This window comes from Knufia obscura (assembly GCF_036327395.1).
Source record: "Knufia obscura strain CCFEE 5817 isolate CBS 148926 chromosome Unknown scaffold_9, whole genome shotgun sequence".
NCBI classification, from domain to species: domain Eukaryota; kingdom Fungi; phylum Ascomycota; class Eurotiomycetes; order Chaetothyriales; family Trichomeriaceae; genus Knufia; species Knufia obscura.
In genome coordinates, this window is record NW_027042695.1 from 392,781 (window position 1) to 415,827 (window position 23,047).

At 49.4% G+C, this 23,047-nt stretch overlaps 9 protein-coding genes across 9 annotated transcripts; 7 read left to right on the top strand and 2 right to left on the bottom strand.

Moving 5' to 3' along the window:
• Window positions 1-691: 691 nt before the first annotated feature.
• TEP1 (Telomerase protein component 1) lies at window positions 692-2,414 on the top strand (the record flags this gene model as incomplete). The annotated part of the gene is made up of 2 exons (XM_064875888.1): window positions 692-694; window positions 747-2,414. The coding sequence occupies 2 exons, from the start codon at window positions 692-694 to the stop codon at window positions 2,412-2,414; spliced, it is 1,671 nt and encodes a 556-aa protein (XP_064728152.1).
• Window positions 2,415-5,442: 3,028 nt separating this feature from the next.
• On the top strand, window positions 5,443-6,528 carry PMZ80_007481 (uncharacterized protein; the record flags this gene model as incomplete). The annotated part of the gene is made up of 2 exons (XM_064875889.1): window positions 5,443-5,724; window positions 5,776-6,528. 2 exons carry the CDS (start codon window positions 5,443-5,445, stop codon window positions 6,526-6,528), a joined length of 1,035 nt encoding a protein of 344 aa, XP_064728153.1.
• Window positions 6,529-6,929: 401 nt separating this feature from the next.
• Window positions 6,930-7,833, top strand: PMZ80_007482 (uncharacterized protein; the record flags this gene model as incomplete). Its single annotated transcript, XM_064875890.1, has 2 exons — window positions 6,930-6,941; window positions 7,162-7,833. 2 exons carry the CDS (start codon window positions 6,930-6,932, stop codon window positions 7,831-7,833), a joined length of 684 nt encoding a protein of 227 aa, XP_064728154.1.
• A 402-nt stretch (window positions 7,834-8,235) lies between these two features.
• On the top strand, window positions 8,236-8,652 carry PMZ80_007483 (uncharacterized protein; the record flags this gene model as incomplete). Its single annotated transcript, XM_064875891.1, has 1 exon — window positions 8,236-8,652. The coding sequence occupies one exon, from the start codon at window positions 8,236-8,238 to the stop codon at window positions 8,650-8,652; it is 417 nt and encodes a 138-aa protein (XP_064728155.1).
• An 80-nt stretch (window positions 8,653-8,732) lies between these two features.
• On the bottom strand, window positions 8,733-9,785 carry PMZ80_007484 (uncharacterized protein; the record flags this gene model as incomplete). The annotated part of the gene is made up of 1 exon (XM_064875892.1): window positions 8,733-9,785. The coding sequence occupies one exon, from the start codon at window positions 9,783-9,785 to the stop codon at window positions 8,733-8,735; it is 1,053 nt and encodes a 350-aa protein (XP_064728156.1).
• Window positions 9,786-10,828: 1,043 nt separating this feature from the next.
• On the top strand, window positions 10,829-11,497 carry PMZ80_007485 (uncharacterized protein; the record flags this gene model as incomplete). The annotated part of the gene is made up of 1 exon (XM_064875893.1): window positions 10,829-11,497. One exon carries the CDS (start codon window positions 10,829-10,831, stop codon window positions 11,495-11,497), a length of 669 nt encoding a protein of 222 aa, XP_064728157.1.
• A 423-nt stretch (window positions 11,498-11,920) lies between these two features.
• Window positions 11,921-12,538, bottom strand: PMZ80_007486 (uncharacterized protein; the record flags this gene model as incomplete). The annotated part of the gene is made up of 2 exons (XM_064875894.1): window positions 11,921-12,241; window positions 12,290-12,538. 2 exons carry the CDS (start codon window positions 12,536-12,538, stop codon window positions 11,921-11,923), a joined length of 570 nt encoding a protein of 189 aa, XP_064728158.1.
• Window positions 12,539-18,013: 5,475 nt separating this feature from the next.
• PMZ80_007487 (uncharacterized protein) lies at window positions 18,014-18,977 on the top strand (the record flags this gene model as incomplete). The annotated part of the gene is made up of 4 exons (XM_064875895.1): window positions 18,014-18,031; window positions 18,090-18,216; window positions 18,268-18,681; window positions 18,730-18,977. The coding sequence occupies 4 exons, from the start codon at window positions 18,014-18,016 to the stop codon at window positions 18,975-18,977; spliced, it is 807 nt and encodes a 268-aa protein (XP_064728159.1).
• A 1,079-nt stretch (window positions 18,978-20,056) lies between these two features.
• On the top strand, window positions 20,057-22,410 carry PMZ80_007488 (uncharacterized protein; the record flags this gene model as incomplete). The annotated part of the gene is made up of 3 exons (XM_064875896.1): window positions 20,057-20,213; window positions 20,264-20,449; window positions 20,498-22,410. The coding sequence occupies 3 exons, from the start codon at window positions 20,057-20,059 to the stop codon at window positions 22,408-22,410; spliced, it is 2,256 nt and encodes a 751-aa protein (XP_064728160.1).
• Between the last annotated feature and the right edge of the window lie 637 nt (window positions 22,411-23,047).

Sequence of the window (23,047 nt, forward strand, 5' to 3'; positions counted from 1 at the left end):
TTTCTCGAAGGTAAGAGAGATGGACTGATGTACATTCGAAACACTGGGGTAGAAGGACATAAGGCAGTTTTAGGTGGTGGAAGTAAGCATAGCGTCGCGGCAGGCCTTTTCATCTCGTAAGAATTGCTTGCAAGGTGTCGAAGAATCGTGTCAACTCGTTAATACTGCCCTGTCATTTGTCCAGCTTAGCTTCAGCCGCGATAAGAGATAGCGGATCCTATCCAAGCCCACAGTCCCGTAGTCACGTGTGAGCTAGGCATCTGTCTTCCGTCTCGCGTCCCCAGAACGAGCTTGGAGATTTGTAGGAAGTCGATGAAAAAGACCGATGCTCGTGCAAGCTTGCTGTACGGCAGAACTGCCAGTGCAGGCGCCCTCTAGTAAACATGGCAGACTTACCGACAGCAGTTTCGGAAGGCTCACGAGGTCGACTTTTAGATTGCGGCGCCATCGCAAGCCAGGCGTCCATTTTCTGTCATCAAGGTGATGTCATACCAAAATAATCGGCAAGTACGATTCAAGAATTGAGGCAGGAGCGAGAGTAGCAGTTGCCAAAGGTCGTAGGACGATGGCAATAAGATGCAAGATACCATACTCTGATGCCTCCCATTAATACTCGACAACTGCCTGGCGTGCAATACTCTCGCCGTAGCAGGCCAAACCCCAGCAAATTGTCTTTGCCGTCTCTGATTCGATGGTGAGTGACCTTGGGACTACTGGCACCGTGCCGAGCTAACAGCAATGGCCAGGCGTCACTCCTACGCCAAATCGTGTCCGGTCCACGAGCACGACATCCTGAAGCTGGATTGGATCTCTGCTACGTGGCAGACAACATTGTCGTAACCTCAGGTCCGAGCTCAGTATGGCCAAAGAAAGCATACAGGAACCCCGTCGACCACCTTGTCGCCTTCCTCGATAAAAAACACGGGGAAGAATGGGCCATCTTTGAGTTCCGAGCCGAGGGCACAGGCTACCCCGATGAAGAGGTCTACAACAGAATACACCACTTTCCATGGCCAGATCACCATCCTCCTCCTTTCGCCCTCATGCCGAACCTTATGGCTGCGATGAGAAATTGGCTGCAAGGCGACGTGAAAGAGCAAGGGAAGCAGCGCATTGCTGTTGTTCATTGTAAGGCAGGCAAGGGAAGAAGTGGCACAGTAGCCTGCTCATACCTCATCAGTCAGGAGGGTTGGCGTATGGAGGATGCTCTGAAGAGGTTCACTCTCAGGCGGATGCGGAACGGTTTTGGTGAAGGTGTCAGCATCCCCAGCCAGTTGAGATGGGTGCGCTATGTCAACCAGTGGACGAACAAGATGGAGAAGAAGTACGTTGAGCGACCTATCGAGATTGTCGAGATTCATGTATGGGGTCTTCGCAGTGGCGTCAAGGTGTGCGTGGAGGGTTTCGTCGACGAAGGGAAGAGAATCAAGAACTTTCATACCTTTGTTCGGGAAGAGAAGATCAATGTGGACGAACATTTCAACCGAGCCCCTGACACGGATCCGCCACAGAGGGCACAGACAGAGAACCTGGTGTCTCCGAGCAGAGCGACTCCTAGCTCCTCTAAGAGCGACCTCTCAACTGCAGAGAAAGAAGCCATACAAAACGTTGTTCTTCGACCTCCAGAGCCTGTTCGACTCCCCACAAGCGACGTGAACATTGATTTCGAGCGACGAAACAAGTCGGGCTATACCGGTTTTGCTATGGTGACGTCCGTCGCTCACGTGTGGTTCAACGCCTATTTTGAAGGAGGATATGAAGGCAACGAGTCTGGCCTCTTCGTGATAGAATGGGAAGCTATGGACGGCATTAAAGGCAGCGCTCGCAAAGGCATCAAAGCCTTCGACAGGATGAAAGTTGTCTGGAAATATTCTGAGACCGGCCGAAGCCAGTCTGTAGACGAGCCCAAGCACGGAGAGCCAATTAAGGAAAGTCAGCCCGTTGATTGGCGTGGAGAAGGCGACCCCGAGAACGAGATCGAAGGCAAGAGCGCCGAAGGTGTCAACGGCGGACGCGCTGGTGGCACAGCACTGACCCTCGGTCAGATGAGTAGTGAAGCCGCCAACAAGCTGATGGGTAAAGATTTAGGCTTGAGGAAGTCTGATGCCGCAAGTGCAAACATCAGCCGAGCATCTAGCGTGAAAGATGAAGATATGAAGCTTCCAGAGCCTGAAAGGACAAACAAAAGGCTTGAGCACGCCTCAGATAGCGAGGACGAAGGTGTGAAGCCTCATGTCCCTGATCAGCACGACGGGACGGGCAGAGTGATCAACCACGAGTCACACGATCAGGACCGGCAGGATACTGCTACTGGCAAATATCTCGAAGTGGGAATAGCAAAAGTGTCAACTATAATAGCTAAGATGAAGGGCTCGGATCCCGCACGAGAGACCAAAGACACGAGCAAGCAGTGATCTAGTTCGTTGGGTACCGGATGGGCACCAACCAATGGTGCCATGGGCATTGGCATCACCATCACGCATACCACGCGTTGAGCTCTGTCCGCCATGGAGCCGTTGTCCGTTCACAGTGAGACGCATTGTATCTCTAAAGACGAACACCACGCGTTTGTTCGCGTCCGCCGGTTTTCTTCGCGAACAGATTGTGTGGCAGAATGCGTGTCGTCGCTGCCGATTCTGAAAGGGTACTAAACGTGCTCCTTCCACATAGAAACGCACGGTTCGGAATGCTTACGACGTGGTGCACAGTATCCCCTTCACCTTGTCGTGACGGCTTGATACCGACGGCCTCAGTCACATCTCTCCGGAGATCCGAGGCAGCATTTGGACCATTTTGACATTGCTGGTGAAAATGACTCCGAGCCGGCTCAGGATGCCCAGCAGGCCACGTTGATACAACGCCGACATCGAGCGCACCCCAGCTCAGTCTTGAACGCCACGAATCAAAGTGTCTAGTGCCCCTGCAAGGATAGGCTTGTAGCATGCTTGTACAGCCGAAATGGTGCCTGCAACATGCCGGCACATGCAGCTGCAATATCGAGTTTAGGGCAACCAAACAACAGCACAGCACGCTGGGGAGGCGCTACTACAACGCTCGACATTTTGGGCTGAAGGCAATGTCTAAAGCATGCACAACAACAGCCATTTCTCACCATTTCGTACTATCGTATTCGGAAACTCTACGAGTGAGCTTCTCGGCATGCTTCCGTCGTCTAAACAATTTTCTACTGGACTACCACAACAAGACACACATATAGTCACCAAGCAGTCGTGCTGCACTGCACTTCGATCGCATGCTACCCGGACACTTCTCCTTGACGCCTTTCCTCGCATCCACTTGAAAAGGACATCAAGTACCGGGTATTGCTTCGGGCCAAAAGGTGCATTACGACGGACCCTGTGAGACGTTCCGAGACCTAAGTCGGAGCGCGTACGGTAACATGGGCACTTCGGCAGTCACGACTAGGTCTCATCCAGAAGATCATCCGGTCGTGGAGGCATTCGCATTGGTGAATCATAGCAACAGGCAAGCTTCTTGAGCATTCCGTGACAAGACAGCCACGAAAGAGTCGAGGTGACTTCTCTTTTGAGATGCAGCATGAGCATGGCGCAACCTTGAATCTCTGGAATCTAAGCTTGAGAGTCTTGCGCTGTGCTATGACACACGACAGTGCTACATAGCCAAGAGGCGCATCTCTGCTTCGCCTTGAACACGTGGTGCTAAGGAACTCGAAAGCCTTGCGTAAGACAACGATGTTATGTCACCGTCGGCAACATGGTTGCGCACGCTTTTGCTCAAGATGGGCTCGAGCATTCGACCAGGACATGATCTTTCTTGCTACCCATTCAGAACAAACACCTTTCGAACCATTATCTATCTATCAAATATTCTTTGTTACCAAGTCACAACCAAGATGTCTTCATCAGATTCAAATTACTTCCAGAAGATACCCTCGTCCCGTTATACCACAGGAGGTAAGAGCTCGCTGACTAGTCAGCTCAGCTCTACGCACTGGTATCCCTCTGGAAACTTAGCAGAAGGGAGAAGGAACAAGGCGTCTGCGACCGTCGGCTACTCAAGGGCCTCTTCTTCGGGAGGACGTTTCGCCAAGCCGTATTCGAGCAGCCCTATAAGCTCGCTCAAGAAATGGTGGGGAGAGCATTGATCAAGCATGGACCATGCGTGTCGGGCTGCAGACTACGTGTATGGGGTCGAGCTTTGAAGGTCTGCATCCCAATCATTCAACCTGATAGGGTCTAAATAATGATCGACAACATGTACGCATGTAGCGCCGAGCTCTACAATGAGGAGAAAGGGGTCAACAAGAACGTTAACTGTCTGCTATCATATTCCCAGAGCTTTAGGGGGTTTAACAGCGTACAGATACGCTTATGGATTGTCTTTTGAGGTATAGCACTGATCCTGGATTGGAACGTCGACTGGCTGAGCCGTGTGCTCGAGTGGGAGCTTAGGTAGCTTTGAGCAATACTATCACATCAACAGCAACTTGTGTCAGACCTGTCCTCCTGCACCAGCCTTGTCACGCGAGGAGTATCCGGGGCAATTCGTTGTCAGGCACGAAACGATGTTTGTCGGCGGGTGTGGTAGGCGAAACGTCTTACCACCGCAGTGTGTAATATGGACATGTCGTAGCACTTGCCACTTGGTACATGTGCATTTTTGCAAGTCGCCAGGTCTTGGGCTTTTTATTATCTTGAGGCCACGTATCTGAATAGTCCATGTCATGAACTTCTACATACTTAGAACACCTGTGCTGATCCGTGTCCCATCTTCTTGCTTGATGTCAGTCTATACTAATGTCCTTCTAACATCACTCACGTGATACCATGGAACGCGCTAGTGAGGCGCGACTGTTTTATTGCTACTCCGTACGCTTGTCGTCCTTCTTTCCTTCTCTGCAATTCAAATTAAGGCAGTCATCATGAGCTCCTTCCTTCGAGCATTGTGCTGCGATGGCTTACTTAACCTTGCCGACAGATCATATCCGTTTTCAAGGAGCGCAGGCATAATCTTTCCGATCGATGCTCGACCACTGTATGCGTTGAATGCGTGAAGCAGCAGCCACAGAGGTGGACATCATGTTCGAGACTGCGAAGCTTGGTATTGCGCAACTGACTTTGCTGATTATTCAGCCGCGTAGGGGGCACCTTCCACCAAGAAGGGGGTATCTTGCCGGGAAGTGAGTCCTTCTTTCCCTCCATGCTGCAGGTGACGAAAAGTGTTGTGCTCTCTCAGTCCGAGAGGTTGTTTTGACATAACACTTAATGTTCATCCATCCTAAACACTACATTTTGCATATTATCATATTTATTAGTCTCGATTATCGCGATATTCCAGCTTATTGTTCCTTTCTCTATCTCCTGAACAACAACAAGCCATTCGCATTCTACGGCGACTCCGGGTTGCTTTGCCCTAATCCGGTCGTACACTCAGACCGTTACCAGTTGAGTCACCTGTACAATGTCCACTAAGCTTGCAAGCCATTTGGTGGATGTCTATCGACAATACAAGCAAGATGAGAAAGAACTGCTTGATTGGATCAAACAAACTGCTAAAGCTAGCGTATACGGCCCCGAAACACCTCAGCACCAGTCTCCAGTAAGACGTGAACGCAATGGAAGTCTAGCAATACACCAAATACTGCCTCTCATTGCGCAGATCGCCGCGAGCGATTCGATTGCCGAAGTACCCAAGCACATACGATCGAAGTTCATGAGTATGATTCGAAAGCGAACACGGTGTGTTAAGTAGTTTGAACGCAATGTTGCAACGAAAGACGCTCAGGGACAACAGTCGAACCGCAACCATCAGTACGTGTTGGATGTCCTCCAGGACGCAGTTCGGCTGTTGAAGAACAAGCTTCCGTCAGATCGAAGACAGGGCCAAGAGAACAGAACTTCATGTATCGATGATGAAGGCTTGTCATTGCCTAATCAATTCGCCAAGCTAGGTGTTATTGACAGTGAAGCTGAAGAGGAAGCATCAGACTTGGTGCTCGACCTGATAGCGAGCAGCCCGAACACAGCTTATTCGAGATCTGTAAAGGCTGCATTTGATCTTGATGACAAGACTTCACGGGAAGAGGAATACATGTTCATGAAGATTTGTCTACTCGAAGAGGTCGAGGAAATTGAAGCTATCCTAATTCTGGAATGGATCGGCTACACTCTCGACAAGAAAGGTCTGGTGAGAGCTGCCTTGATGACGAATGCCGCAGTGGACATCGTGCGGCAGCAAGAGGAGAGCATGAGAAGACATGTTGACTTTCTGGGCTGGGATGAAAAGTTTGTCAGCGACTGCGAGGAAAAGTTCTTCTCGCAGCTAGCGCTTACTAGCAACGGCAATCTTGAAGAACCTCTCATGGGGATGCGAAAACTTCTGCCGGAGACCCTAGCTTCGCCGTTCCCTAAAGTCGCATGTGGTGATAGTGGAGCGAAGCATCCACCGCAGGCTGTCAGCTATTTCGATGCGAGTGCTGATGCAGTGCCCACACACAACGCAACAACAACGCAACACAACGTTGCAACGTTGCGCAACAATGCCTAGAATCCTAGATAGGCTTAGCGTACATAATCGACATGCTATCGATATCGGCGATAATAGTAGATAAGGTAGGGGGTATCGAGGAGACCGGAGCTAACCAGCAGTATAGCACCCACTTATATACAGCTGAGTATTGTTGCGCAACGTTGGGCAACGCCTAAATGTCTGTTGTGCAACGCAACGTTGCGCAACGTTGCGTTGTTCGACGTTGCGTTGTGTGTGGGCACTGTGCTGATGTGCAGTCCGCGATTGAGTCTTTCCACGTCGCACACATCCTGCAACCGTACAAGCCGTCGTCAAACCTCCAAAACAACAAGGTCAACGAGGGAGAAGTTACTCGCATGCTACGGGACATGTGCAAAAGACGTCGTCAAATCAAGACTTCAAAGGACGTCACAGTCACCATGGCCTTCACGGTAAGAATGGATTTGCTCATCACCATTATCACCGAGGAGCACAAGCAGGGCACCACAGATACGATATCGAAGTCACTGCAGAACATAATCGCTAGCATTGAAGATCAGTTGGAATGTCTTGAAAGCAAGGCCAGAATGTTCGAGAATGAATTCTTCACAGGAGCTAAAGGAGCTCAAGAAACGAAGTCTATGCCTTTTACAGGCTGCCAACGACAGGTAGAAAAATCCCAATGGAGTAGACCTCGACATCCCAGAAGGTTTTGCTTCGACCGCACTCGAGTACTTCGCAATACGCTTCGAGCATACCACTGTTACTTCTGGCGCTACTATGGACTTTTTCGTCCTGATTTTTCTCGCGCACGTCTACAACGTTTGCAAGCAGGAAGGACAGCTGGCTGAAGACTGGGCCGATCTCGAGATGTTGATCTCGTTATGTGGCGAAACACCGTTCTTCAAAGGCCCACGTACGACTAAGGCTTCAAGACAGCGTTATTTCGGACGTGTTGTATACATGTTCAATGTACCAGTCAACACCTGTGTGAAGCTCTTTTTCGAGAAAGGCCGACTTCCAAAAATCGCTCAAGCAGAAGCTGTTCCTATTCAGCCACTTGCTTGGCCTCTGGCGTCAGCTCTGACGCACAGGTTAAGATATCAAGACAACAGCGAAGGGTCTTCAACCGAGGTGATCAAGCTAATCCTCAAAGCTTTGAATGCTCAGACTCTGGCAGGAAATGCTTCTCAGCCCATAGATATGGAGTGTGGAGGCGTTCTAAATATCAGCAAAGAGCTTCTACATTGGGCAAGGCATACACCATCCTCGTCCACCGCTACCACAATGGCGCTCCTTCGACACCAGCGTTCTTCACATTCGAACCCCGATACAGTATCGTGATACTTTGACCTCTTGGTTCGAGGTTTCGAGGTTCGTCTCGATACCCGCCCTGTATAGGCTAGCTAGATTAGGCAATCTTTTACCCTACCTGACATGCCTACTTTAGGTATCTTGCGGCCTAAGGTATTAGTTGCTTATCGATAGCTACTATGCTTGGCAGGTCTATACCTAATTAGGTATCTTAGTGAAACTTCGAACCGTACGCAGGCCTAGTATAAGGTTTCGAGGTGTCGAGGTTTCGCCAAATGAGTTTCGAAATTGTTAGACGCTGTTCGACACCGCTTGCGCTACGAGCTATCGAGCATAGAATTTGACTTCCACGGAATGAATCGAGCTTGCTTGGTTCTTGCTTTGGAACTTGGCGAGCTATGGCAAGACAGAAAGTGGTTCATCGTACCTCAGATGGGCCAAGATCAATCGGCTGTCGGGTCGGCCGTCCAAGTAGCGATGAGTTTGATGTTTATCATGAGGGTGTTAGATGCTACGTCAGGATTAGGATGGGCTGAGCGCCATGGATTCAACAAACTTGTCGACGAACAGTTGCCCGCAGTCGCTGGCATCCTTAGGAACTGGATGGCGAAGAATGGCGATGTAGGAATGAGGTCAATGCAGGTCAAGGAAAATCCCATGCATTTGTCCAGGCTGGATCCATCTTTGTTGAGGAAGGTCATCAGCATCAAGGAGAGATACGGTTTGCTAGACGACGTCTTCGACCCCTCTCAGAGGATGGGCTTCCCTGAACTGGAAGACACTATCAAGCTCGAGGACATGATAAAGAAGTTGTACGGAAAGAAGACAAACACGAACGGTCATAAGTAAGGTTAAAATAAGATGCATGCATTGCAAGCAGAGCAGTACAAGACAGCTAGTACAAATTTCATTGGTTCTACATTAGCAACTCAACTAACCTTCAACACTGCTTTTCCAAAATTCTCCCCCTTCAACATCCCGACGAACCCCTTATCCCCCTCACTGATATCCCACTCATGGATCTTTGCCGTAAAACTCCCATCCTTCAACCACTTCTTCACATTCCTCTGATGATCATCCTTATGCTTCGGCCCACAACTCGGATCCTCACCCACCAGGAACCCCCTCATCGTAATCTGCCTTCCCACAATCATCATCAGATTCTTATGTCCATACTTCTCGCTCTCGTCCTTGGCATTATACTCCGCGATCATGCCACACGCGATGATGCGTCCGAATTTATTCATGTTCTCGATTGCGGCGTCGAGGTGTTCACCGCCTACATTCTCGAAGTAGATGTCTATCCCTTGGGGCGCGAGACGCTTGAGAGCGTCTTTCGGTGACTCCTTCTTGTAGTTGAAGCCGCTGTCGAATTTGAGGTCTTTGGTGATGAAGTCTAGCTTTTCGTCGGACCCGACGGAGCCGATGACTGTTAGGCCCTCGTGCTTGGCGAGTTGGCCGACGACTTGCCCGACTGCCCCTGCCGCACTTGATACGAAGATGCATTCACCTTTCTTTGGTTTGCCGATCTCGTAGAAGCTGGAGTAGGCTGTTAGGCCGGGCATGCCGAGGGCGCCGAGGTAGTGTCTTATGTCGAATTCTGAGTCATTCGGATCAGCCTGCGACTTGCTTATACCCTTGAGCTGATCCGAGTCGATCGCCACAAAGCGTTGGATGGGCAGTCTGCCTTCGACGAGGTCGCCTTCTTTGAATTGATTCGTCGAGGACTGGATGACTTTGCCGATGGAGAGTGTTTGCATCGGGTTGCCCGGCTGGAATGCAGGGAAGTACGACTTGATTGATGGGTCGCGGAGGAGACCTCGGAGGTAGGGATCGAGAGATGAGTAGAGGACTTGAATCAAGATGCCGCCCTTTGGCGCCTCGGATACGGATTGGACATCTTCGACGACAAGGTCTTTCCCTGGGACTGGTGCGCCGGATGGGACTTGCTTGTAGATTAGAGCTGTGTTTGTGGGTGCCATGGTGTGAGGTTGGTGGTGGGATCTGTATTTCGGCTGTGGTCAAGAATAAGGATGTCAGTGGAAGCTGAATATGTATATATCAAGAAGGGAAGCACTGAAAAGATGTTGCTGGTTCTGTTAGTTTCGGATGCCGATACTTCTGGAATAAATTCAAATCAGTGGATATGCTTCAAATTTTCAGACTGTGTCTGCCGTTCTTTCCCTGCCGGTACAAGGTCATTCACGAGATGTTTTTGCTGGCTCTGAAGTCAGACATTTCTGCGTAGCGATACGTGTGAACCGTGGTTAGAAAACAGCCGAAAGTCAGACGTCATGGCCACGTCGATAGGTGGGTCTTTGAGGATGTCTTCTCCGCCGAGATGGGACGAAAGAAAGAATCCGAGAAGCGTCCGAAGTCTTCATAAAAGGTCGTTATAATAGTGTGGCACACGAAATTACCATTGTTATGCCGTGAAGTTCAGGGCTTCATAACATCGTAACGAACAGAGTTTTAAGATCGCGAAAAGGAGGTTGAAACTCGCAATATGGATTGGGCGCCTGAGATGCCCGTGCTCTTTGTGTGTGCCTAAGGCAGCAATCTGATAGTCTCAGCGGCATGCCTCTGACCTCTGGACTTCCCAATCCTAGCTCCTAGTAGATCAAAAAGCTACTTCTACGACGGCAGCAGCGCAAAACAAAAGCATGTATCGTGACAACGGCGCTGTCCATTGTGGAAGTGATGCCTGGAATCGCATACCATATCCAGAGGCCGTCTCATGATGCCATAGTCCTCGATGCGGGGAGCATGTTCTGGAGCAACGGGTGAAGACGACAACAACCTAGTCCAACAGTCTCAGTCCACTAACCTCGAACTGATTTAATCCATGATAAAGCTGAACATCTTCAGGTCTCACATCTCGAATGGGATTATTACCTGCTCAAGAAGAGCTGACCTACTACATCCCAGACAACGATTCAACACCCAACAACATCTGCTTCATCGCCCAGCTCGCACCAAGAAGTCCGAATCACATCGCCATATCACAACAGGAACAACCACCAAAATGTCCACGCCCTCAACCAAACCACCCACGCCTCACGGCCCTGCCGCAAAACCTTCCTACCTCCCTACCCACCACCCCAGCAACCCCTACAACTTCTCACAATCCCTCCAACACTCCGCCAAACTCCCCAACAAGGTAACACCCACCCACATCTACTTCTTCGCGCACGAGAGTGATGATCCACACATCTGCCTCAGCCAATGGTTCCCCGTGTCCTTCACCGCGCCAAAGGACCCTTATGCTGGTGACGAGAGTCCAGTCGAGTTCCCAACGACAGAGCACTACATGATGTATCACAAGGCGCTGCTCATGGGTGACAGGGAGGTCGCGGGACGGATATTGAAGGGTGAGAATGCGCATCCGAGTCGGGCGAAGGCGTTGGGGAGGGAGGTCAAGGGCTTTGACGGGGAGGTGTGGGGAGGGGAGGCGGATCGGGTTGTGGAGGAGGGGAACTTGAGGAAGTTTGGGCAGAATGGGGAGTTGAGGGAGATTTTGTTGGAGACGGGGGATAGGGAGTTGGTTGAGGCGAGTCCGGAGGATAGGATTTGGGGTATTGGCTTTGATGGGGAGCATGCGGAGGGGAGGGAGGGAGAGTGGGGAGAAAACAGGATGGGGAAGGCGATCATGAAGGTCAGGGAGAGATTGAGGAGGGGAGAGTCGGGGCGGTGAATTTCGGAGGGGTGAAATGGGTGGTAGAGTGTGCAAATGAGTTCGAGAAAGTGGAAGGTCTTGCACGAAACAGACTTCGGCACATGGATTTATTCTGCTACATTGGTCTGCGGCGGCTTTCTGCGCTTCGCGCCGACACGCATCAGCGTGCGTAAGAAACCGTTCTTTCCGTTCCATGTCAGTGAATATCAACAACTCGTGCATTCAGGCAATGATATTTGGCATGTCAAGGACAAGGTCACAGGCGGACTCAAAGCTTCGAATGGAAAAGATGGAAGTGAGCGACAATCGGTTGTCTTATCTCATATTAATCATTATGCATAAACAGGTGGCGCAAAACCTTCGTCCCGAGCAGGAAATCTTTGTACAAATGCTATAAGACTTTTCCACGATCGCCTGCTAGTACAACTCATGTTCACCTTCCTACTCAGGCTGTGGCGCATATGGTCCAGATGTCGGGAACTCAATGGTGAACCCAGTGTTGTTGGCCCACTGCATCGAGTTGAACTCGACCTGTCGCCACACAACTGGCTGTTTCTCTCTGGTAAGATCAACCTTGGTCAAAGAGAAACCTCTGACGGGGATGTTGGCGTTCTGTGGTCCTCCGACACCGTAAAAGTCCCAGTGTTCCATGATGTGTGTGCAGTTATGAAGGCTGGCGAGGCTGTCAATCCTGGCTAGAGGTGGCGCGGAAAGGACGTTCTCGACGTATTGTGTTCCACTTGGTTCGACGAGCGTTCCAAGCTGCTTATGTTAGCATGGGATTGAGGGTTGGAGATAATGGATACGTACTGCGTCTCCCCGGAGGGAGTTGATAGAGTGACCGTACTGCTTGTACTCTTCGGCAGCGAAGAGCTCCTCGCCGGCTAGTCTTGCAGCTGTCAAGTTGGCCTTGAGCTGGAAGATAGTCGATAACTCGTTGATGTATGCAGCCTGCTCATCGGTGAGACAGTTGGTGCTTGGCTGCTTCCATTGCTTCCAGTTGCCAAATGGCACTGCGGCGGCTGTGGTAGCGAAAAGGAGTGCTGTTGAGAACTTCATGTTTGATGATGGGTCGATGTATGGCTGGTCGCAAGAAACATCGGGCGACGAAGCTCTGTTTATACGTTTCTCAGAAGCTGCACGTAAGTTTCGACCCTGCCTTGGCTGTACCTTGCATGGCTTGACCTTCGTTCAGGTTGACAGCAAAAACCAAGCTCTATGCATCTCTGTCTGAGTCGTTGTCGTCATTCGAACTGTTCTGAACCTTGCGCGAACCGAATCTAGAGATGCTCTAAGTTAGTCGCGGCTGGCCAAGTCGGACTTGGCGCTCTTGGTATGCTTGACGACGTGAAGTAGCGGGCGGACGCTCTGATCTGAGGTCTTGGTATCTTGGCACCGTAAACCTCTTTCGTGAATTTCATGGAGAAACGACCCACCCGAGCTCCCAACTGCCACCAGCCACGATCCGTCAACAATGCCCCGACGCCTCTTCACAGCGCAACCCGGCATCTTCACCAGCGTCTTGCGGACGCTATGCGGTCTTTGACTGCAGTAGGTTGCCTTTGCCCAAGTAGTGGCGAGATCTGTGTACTGTCAAGGCAACTGTGCGACCTTTGGATCACAATCTGACATCTCGTATATGATGCAGGCGTTTCGTATCCGATAGTACTAAGACCAACTCCGCTTAGCTCAACCTTGGCAATGATGAGAATACTAAGGTTATCACCTCCAAGCACTGGAAGCCAGCCACTCCCCGATCGATCAATGTGGCCGGTAACAGGCACGAATTCGGGGAGATCGAGCGGCCATGTTGGTTGACCGAAACGTGCCAGCTGCAGTGCGCTGAGCAAGTTCATGCTGTCGTAAAATGCTGCACAGTTTCAGTACAAGGCCTGGTTCCTCGCTTAGTGAAAAGTCTAACTTTCGCTTAACCTTTTACATACCGTCGTTTATGCTCTCAACTGACCAAAGAACCAGACACGTTCCGGAAGCTCAACGTGCACCTAGGTAGGTTGCCCGGGAGAACTTGCGGAGTATTCTCCGTCAGAACCGTCCATTCTGAGTTTCTGGTACCTGCCACATCCAAGCAAGTATTGATTGCGATCATGTTATGTTCTTTGCAAGGGACCCCCTGCAAGAGTACTCACTGGTTGGCAAGACAACGTGAACTGCAATAGGAGCAACTCAGCCAGCAGCATGGTATCATTTGCGTATCAGGTACTTAGACCCGGTCTTGCTCTTCTACGCAGGCAGAGCGTCTTATGGAAGCTGCATGCGAATCGTAACATTATATTGACCTTGCAAAGGAATCTGCAACGTGAACAAATCAAAGGAACGTGGAAGAATTTCGAGAACAGAAGTTCGAGAACGAGGAAGGACGTTAGCCAAACCACAGGTCTACTAACCTAGCCCGCAAGACCGAAGTTCTGCTGGTCACCGGCAGTAACAAACCAGCAGCCTAGAAAGGATGCGATACATGCTCACAGAGAGGAGTGGCCGCAAGACTCCGTAAAGTGTATCGCACCTGTGCAGGGCTGAGTGAGCTTCCGTCTTAGCTGTCCACGAACCTGTTGAGAGTAGGGTGTTGTTAGGAACAAAATGTATCGACTGCGCAAGAACAAAGGACTCCCGGATACCACGGCACCCGTTGTTTAGCGCCGCCATGTAACAATGGATGAGTTGCTCCTCACCTTGAATAAGCTGAACACACCATGTGGCCGCAGAGTGATGAAAAGCCTTTGTGCCACAGTGCCCACCTTCGAGCAAACTGCCAGACAAAGCCCGTGTTGTGACAGTGAAGGAAAGCACCAGGTCTCGAGCCGCATGAGTGTGGTGTCGGTGAGCGAGTTGTGCACAAGAGCATAGTTTCTGAGACCCTCGAGACTTGACACACAGATTCCACCCCTTGATACTCACAATCGAAACGAGAACTGACCCAGTCTCTTAGTGCATCACCTACCAAACATGACCATCAAAGACGAGGAAACACTGGAAAAGCCGCCCAGTCCAAAGGCTGCCAGCCTCGACAGCGATCCAGACGCCTTACACAAACTTAACACTGAACTCGATATTGTCCAGAAGCAGATCAGATAGGTCGACAATAGTGCAGGCATGGCAGTTGACCGAGCTCCTTATGGCCTGAGTGTGTCGAGACCATGCTTGTTGAAATTCGTGTGTGGTCTGCTCATCATTATTGCGCCGGCTGTCATATGTGCATTGGTGGTGGCGATGCTAATGTGGTTGTTGGATCATCGTAGATGATCGTTGTAGATGACTAGTTAGTAGCAGTGATGACGAAGGAGATACCAACGAAATGATACTGATACTAGTTGGTTCTGGTCACACATACCTCCATTTTCGAAATGGGAATGAAAGTCTCGATAAGGAGGTAACGTTACAACAAGAACATTCTCATGCTAGAGAAATGATAATCGCGCTTTCCCGGTCACGCCTTAATCGAATATTTGAGTTTCGCAGGCGCCACGAGCTAAAACTCCCGCAATTTAAGCATCGCCACTGCCTTCGACATGAGGTCCCATCGTTACAATATCGTTGACACTATTGGATAAAATCTGGGAAGAGCTCTGGCAGGAAAGGACCAGGGCCGGTATCGATATACTAGCGTGCCCACCAGGTAACGACAGAATTCACCGATATGACTAGTCCCGATTAGGCTTAGCTTTATAAATTTCGGGTACTAAACGATTAAATATTATCCTTAAGCATATTCATAACACCCTTAAGCTATAAGTACAAAACGCCCTAAAACGCTTAAGCTAGAGACTAAATCGTCTCGGAAGCGTTAGGAACTAATAACTATTTAAAGGACGCGTTTTTACGACGCCTAAACGATACCTTATTTAAAGGCATTAAGTAAAGTACTTTCCTCTTTATTTACTCTCTTGCCTATAGTACTAGTTATAATCCAATTCGGTAGCGAAAGGAACTAGGTAAAGCAGCCTATAGACGGCTACGGCCCTAAAGAGAGATTAAACTTAGTAGGCCTAAAAAGATCGCTACGAAAGTTATTTAGAATATAGTTAACTCTAATAAAAATCCGTAGCGATTTAAGCGCCTACTTATCTAGATAAAGGAATTCGGTATTAATAACGCTACTATACGTATACTAGAACGTACTTTAAGTAGGTATATAAATAAAGAAGGAACCTATAGCGCTACTTATACTTAGATTAAATTTAATAATACGGTAAGAGTACGGCGGATTCGCTATATAATCCGCTATATTTACTACTTCGTTAAGGAGTATTTTAGCTAGATTATCTTTCATAATAAGTTCTACTATAACCGTTCGGAATTCATAGCTCTACGTATTATATAGAAGAGAGAAACGCGTAACGATTAGAGAAACGTAACTATATATCTTGAACTAGTAGGCGATAGCCTTTACTTTACGGGGTAGGTATCATAGGATCTAAAGATTTAGTACCTTATTTAGTATAATAACGAGGGTATAGAGACTATAAAGCCCTATAGAGGAGGCGATCTATAACGACGCGTAAAGTAAGATAAAACTAAGAAGTAATTCACTAGGTAACTGTTATGGCGTGGCCATACATTGGCATGGCATTATATCGGTCACCTGACGGCCTGAATAGGACGCGCCTGCCGCGGGGATGGTGATTCGCCGTAGTACTTGGTACTTTTCCGGCGAATCACTCCTCTCTAGATAGTCATACAACCAACTTCAACCCATTGCCCTGTTTGCCTGTTTTCCAGTCTTTTCCCAGCTAATAAGCATAATAGTAACGAAAGAAGTAGGAAACGAATAAACTAGTCGAGAAAGAGATTTAGTTAAAGGGAAATTCAATAAAGTAGGCCTACTACTATAAAAAGATCCTACCTAAGCTAATCCTCGCCTACTAGGTATACTAGGTAATTTAGCTAGATCCCTAGCGGCTACTTAAAGACGGCGACTCGTCCTACGGATTTATAGGTCCTAGGAAAGCTTAAGAAATACGCGACTATTACGGCGTTATTTCGGTTAACTACTCCTTTTACTCTCCTAATACGAACACTATCGAGCCTAATTAGAATATTATTAAACCTAGGGTATACTAATTAAATAACTAGCTTAATAATAGGGAATATATAGCGAAAGTTTAGGAGGAATAGTAAAAAATTACGTAAGCTTAGGTTTAGCGTCGGATCGCTAAACTACCCTAGTAATATAAGTAAATTACGCTATACTACGATATTATTATACGCTCGGATAAATAGTAAGTAAAAAAAAAGGTTTAGTTCGATTCCCGCCTTAATACCCTCTTTAAGTAGCTCGAGGTATTAGCTTATATATTTAATTAAATATACGCTACTAAGCCCCGGCTAGCCGACCGATATTAATAGCGATTTTAATAAATTATGCACTATTATAAGGTTAGCTAAGTTAGATTGTAATAGAATTAGAAAACTTACTTAATTTAGTTAAGTCAAACTAGACACCTTTTATAGATATTAAACTGGTTAAACTATATGAATATTAGTATATATTAATAACTAATTAGGCTACGGAGGACGTACCTTTGCAGCACTGTGTACCGATTTAGTAGTAGAATAACAGCTCTGTTTAATATAAAGACTCTTGTTAAAAGGGGTCTCCTACCAGGCGTGCACAGTACATGCGTGCGGAATTATACTAAACTAAGCCTAATCGGGACTAGTAATATCGGTGAATTCTGTCGTTACCTGGTGTGCCTGTCTGCCAACCATGCCAACACCCTCAACCTAAGCGAACAAGTAAGAAAGACTGCAGCCAAGAGTTGATCAGGACTAACAAGCTTGGTACTGGTGGCGCGATGTCCGAAAATAGATGCTTACATCAGCCCCCTCAACAGCCATCACGAAGAAGCACTTGGCTGGCTCAATTCGCGCGCTCACAAATCTCTCGACAAGCACCGCTACGACCACAAGGACTTGGCAATTGCTTATGGCATAGCATTTCCCAACTATCCTATGAGAGATATATTGACAGCATGATCATTTTTGCGACTCTTGTGCTGTACAAGTACAAGCCTCCACTTATCGACCACGCCACGCTCAGTCAAGTTAGATTTGCTAAAATCAAATCTGAAGCCGCCGTCGCAAAGCCCTCTGCATGAGAAAAAGCTCCGTATGGCTCGCGCTTGTGCTGACCCTTCAAGTCGCGCAGGGCTAGCTCCAAGACTTTTGGGCCCTTCGGGATCTCGTTTCATGCATTTCAGTCTTTCGCTTGCCCTTTCAGCCTGACTGCGGCGTTTTGCATGGGATAGTGGGTGGTGGCCTGCGGTAGCAGGAGATGCGAGACGTGCTGGACCATAACTAAATGCTTACGGCCGCCCATTTCTGACGGATCAACCTTTCTGCTCTGCTACTTCTTGCATTGTACCTTGCTATATCTTGTTACATAACTACTACACTGATTGACTACTGACGAATTGCGACCGACAGACCACTTCTCGATACAGTCGCCGCATATAACAGAATAGGATAGTGGTTGGCACGATTATATTACGGCTCGGCTGAGCAACATTACACAACATGATTTCATTCTCATCGGTATGTTCCAGATCCTGTACAACCAGATCTCCTGGTGGATCATGCTGACATCTGACAGATATTCGTCACATGCCTCCTTGTAGCATTTGCGCGGACGGCACCAACATCAGTAAAACGAGATGAAGACAACTTAAGCATAGTCCAAGGGCTGCTAGGAACAGACGGCTACTGGAACGACTTTGATGGTTGGTAGCCCTCCTGTCATCCATCCAAGACCATCCACTCACTCGTTCTAGGCGGCACAAACTCGTACGTGATGTACACCGGCAACGGCTCTCGTGCCGCGGGCTGGCCTGCCCAAGAACACTGGGTGTCATTCAACGAAATGTGGATTACGAATCAACACCTAATAGCCCGATCCTGCGACCTCCTCTACAAACAACCGAACAACAATGCGCAAGAAACGCAAGACCTCTACGATGCGATCAAGCAGGTCTCGCATGAGACGCGGGTTGATCACAGATTCATCCTGGCTGCAGTGATGCAGGAGACCAAGGGATGCGTAAGAGCGGAGAGTAGCGTGTCTCCGGATGGAATACACAATCCAGGATTACTGCAAGACTTCAAGGGAACGCATACTTGCAACGATGATGGCAAGGTTCAGAATCCCTGCCCCAAAGACCAGATCGTGGGCATGATCCGGGATGGTGGTGAGTAGTACATGTCACTCCAGCGGACAGGATACTGACTAGTCACAGTGGCCGGAACTGATGCAGGACATGGTTTCGCCGAGGACATCAACCTTCAAGCTGATGTTGCGGGCAACGAGATGGCCGAGGCATACTACCGAGGCGCGAGACTGTACAATTCTGGTGCGATTGATCCATCGAATGATCTCGGAAAAGGAGGTGCTACGCATTGTTACGCCAGTGATATGGCAAACAGGCTGATGGGATGGACTGATGCGGCGCATGGGTGTGATTTAGATGACGACAAGGAGTCATAAGAAATGGTAGAGGTTGAATTGATCTTAGCGATATGGTGCGCAGGCAGGCGTTTGTACTGTACCTTATGTTCGAAACTAGATACCACTGAGGGACTTGGATTGTTGAGGATTATTTGGAGGGCTTGTTTAGGTACGTCTCATCTGAGCATTGCAATTCCGAGTCAGAGACCATAAAGAGAAATCATTCTTCTATTCAATTTTGCTGTCATGGGGGAAAAACTAGAAGATCTTGCAGAGCGTACAGTGGTCGACATGAAGTTTTCCCGACGCATGCTTGCCTCACCTTGAGTAGTACACTTCTACCGCTTCTTATTAGATACACTAGGCGGTAACTTATGATTTTAACTATATATTACTTATGAACGTGATACTTGTCTATTGATTTATGCTAAGTTCGCTTAAATTATCGCAGGCGTAGAAGTAGAGTAGTAGATAGAAGTCGTTTCTGCTTAGTATTTATGCTTTAAAGCATAAATTAAGCACGAATTTCAAAGACCTCTACTTTACTCTAGTACCATTCGCCAGAACCTCAACATAATAAGAAATTCTCGCCTATAAAGATATAGAGCTTCGCTGTGTCTATCTACTAACATAAATATCACTGTAGGTCGTCGCCGAGTAAAAGTCGCTATCGTATATCGAAAAGGGCCAATTTAGGTGAGGCAAGCATAGATCGGGAAAACTTTATGTCGACTACTGTAATATTCACGCTGGTTCCTGCCCGTGTTTAGGTATGCTGCGGGCATGATTCCTTTTCTCTAGTCGCAAGACCACTTTTGGTTTGGGGGCAACAGCAGGCAACTCGGCGGTATGAGTGCCTCGGATGTAACAGCCTACACTACACCTAATTAAGCCTAAATGATCGACGAGGGGAAGTCATCGACCTTATCTCCGATAAGCTCACACCGGCATGATGGGAGGTCAATCCATAAGACCACACTGTGCATGCTCTAGCTTACGGACATCTATTAGCCTTCTATCTGTACCGCAGGCTCTCGTAGCCATGATATTCTTGTACTTTGATTCATTGCCTTAGTCAGTCGTGCTTGGACATCAACAAGGAGAAGGATCTAATCATAATGTCTGGTTCCGAAGAACGCCTCCAACAATCGATATCAGATCTGTTTGAGGATGAAGAGGATGACGACATATTCGAGCCTGCGACTGAGCTGAGTACTCTTGCTAGTGGAAGTCAGCTGGAGACTGAGACTGAGGCCGAGACGGATGACTTTGAAGGTGCGAGCAGGGACTTTCATGAATACGAATTCCATGCTGACATCGGCCAGACGCATCCGAGGACTTTCAAGATGGCGATATAGAGATAGTCTTTGAAGACGATGGAACTCTCGATGAGGGTGAAGATGAAGGTGAAGATGAAGGTGAAAGGACAGAAACAGAAGATCCGGCAGCAGTAGCAGAAGCAGGAGGTGCAGCCACAAACCAAGAGGCCGCCACGGAGAGGAGGCAGCAACGTGAGCTCTGATCCGATACTACGGATGGCCCATACTGAGACTATCCAGGTACACTCGCCCATCTCCAAGCCTTACTTGGAGGCCACGACGGTCTCCAACGCATCCTAGCCCAGGGAAACTACAGGATAATAACCTACGGCGGCGCAAATGGTGGCCGTGGCGCCGCTGTTGCCAATATCCCAGATGACGACGACGATGATGACGATGAAGACGACGACGACGACTACTACCCACACAGAGGCTTCCCAAGAAGGCGTCATGCTCGCAGGCGCAACCTCGATCCCAACCGCTTCCCCAAAATCCCCAACCCAGAAGGCCGCAAACTAATGCAATCCGGCACATTCGGCACAAAAGACAGCAGGATAGAACGTGCCATCCACCGCAAGAGCACAGTCAGCCAACGCCTCCTCTGGCGCCGTCTAGGTATCGAACCGCGATCCAGCGCAAGCCGCCAGAACCGCCTCCTGGCCCAATCCCTAATACCCCACACCACCTCCGCCGACTCCATAATCCACTACGACTCCCGCGCCTACAGCGGCCAATTCTCCGACGACGGCAACTTCTTCTTCAGCTGCACCCAAAACTTCAAGGTCCAAATGTACGACACCTCAAACCCGTACAGTTGGAAATACTACAAAACAGTCGACTTCCCCTTCGGCCAATGGACAATCACAGACGCCACACTCTCCCCCGACAACCGCTTCCTCGCATACAGTTCCATCCGGCACACCGTCTGTCTCGCCCCCACAGACCCCACCGCCGCAGACGGCCACACCCTCCTCGACTTCACGAACTACGCGCCCGGCTCGCAACTAGGCGACACAAGAGCGCACTACATGGGCCGCCAGGGCTTCGGAATCTGGAGTTTACGCTTCAGCGGCGACGGCCGCGAAATCGTAGCCGGGACATCAGATCACAGCGTCCTAGTCTACGACATTGAAACGCGCAAGACAACGCTCAAACTCCGGAAACACATCGACGACGTCAACGCCGTCTGCTTCGGTGATAAATCCTCCCCTCACATCCTCTTCTCCGGCTCCGACGACCAGACCCTCCGCGTCTGGGACCGCCGCTCCATGGCCGATGGCCGTGAAGCCGGCGTGTTCGTGGGGCACACAGAGGGAATAACCTACGTCGACAGCAAAGGCGACGGGCGCTACGTTCTCTCGAATGGGAAAGACCAGATGATGAAACTGTGGGATCTACGGAAAATGCACAGCCCGTCTAAATTCGACGATATGAATCTGGGTCGATACACCACTAACTTCGATTATCGGTTTGCGGAGTATAATCTGAGAGACTGGGAACCTAACCCGGATGATTGTAGTGTTGTTACGTTTCGGGGGCATAGCGTGTTGAAGACGCTGATTCGGTGTCATTTTAGTCCGCCGACGAGCACGAATTCGAGATATGTGTATAGTGGGAGTGAGGATGGGAAGGTCTACATTTGGGATTTGGACGGTCAACAAGTGGCTACTATTGATGTTAGCTCAGCGACACGCGGCACACGACCACCCAGTGACGGGCGCGGCGACGCGTTTGATTGGGATATGGGTTATAATTCCAACGTGTGGAAAACCTGCGTCCGCGACGCCTCGTGGTCCCCTACCGCCCCTGTCATTGCGGCAACATCGTGGAACGGATGGGGAATGAGCACGGGCACCGTGAGTGCGCACTCCTGGAACGATAGCGCGTTCCAGCCGAATGCACCGGGGTCACTGAGGGATAAAGATCGGATGGTCGGGGCTGTGGATGGACAGTGGATTGATCATGAGGATGATGGGTATCCGGAGATGGGGCAGCCGTATAATGCGAGGTTGGAGCCGAGGGGTGGGCCGAAGGTGGGGAGGCAGAGGGAGAGGAATAGGGCGGGTGGACGGGGGCTTAGGAGTAATCCGGTTAGGCCGGCGAGGTTTGGTGGGGAGGAGGAGGGTGGTGGTGGTGGAGGGGGTGGTTGGTGACGGTGGGTTCTGGGGGCTGGTATTGGGGTTGGGCTGTTGTGGGGGTTCAGCTGAGATTGATGTGGCAACGGGGAGGGAGAGTGATGGAGTTGAGCGTGGTGTGTGTGTTTTGGCAAGTAGGGTGTGGAGTGCCAGCCAGTCCTCAGAACAGGAAAGAGGAGGATGTGATTTGGGGGTGATTGATCTGGGATCGCATGTTGGTTGATGCCAGGAAAGACGGCTCAGTGTCTTATCTGATTTGCCACTCATCCATATTTTGGGCTTGGCAGGGCGGCGCATTTGGAAATAGTGTCTGGGTGGATTGTTGGACGATGTCACGACTCACGAAGTCATGCATATAGCATAGAATATTATCATGTCAACATACGAGGCTGATCTCCGCAAATGCCATAAAGCAGAAGGAATAGAGCGTCACAGCTCCTTCAACATTATCTTTCCAGGTTCGATTGTCCGTGACCATGCAGAGGTGGCGGTGAATAAATTCTTGGTGGTGCCTCACACACCAGCACTGATATGAATGGTTTCCTTCGATGAACGTCGAGGTCGCGACAAGGAAACACCATCCGTCTACCAGCCGCGTGAAGATCCCACCACACACTGAGCATTGCCTCATGTTCTGTTGCAATGCGTCCGCCTA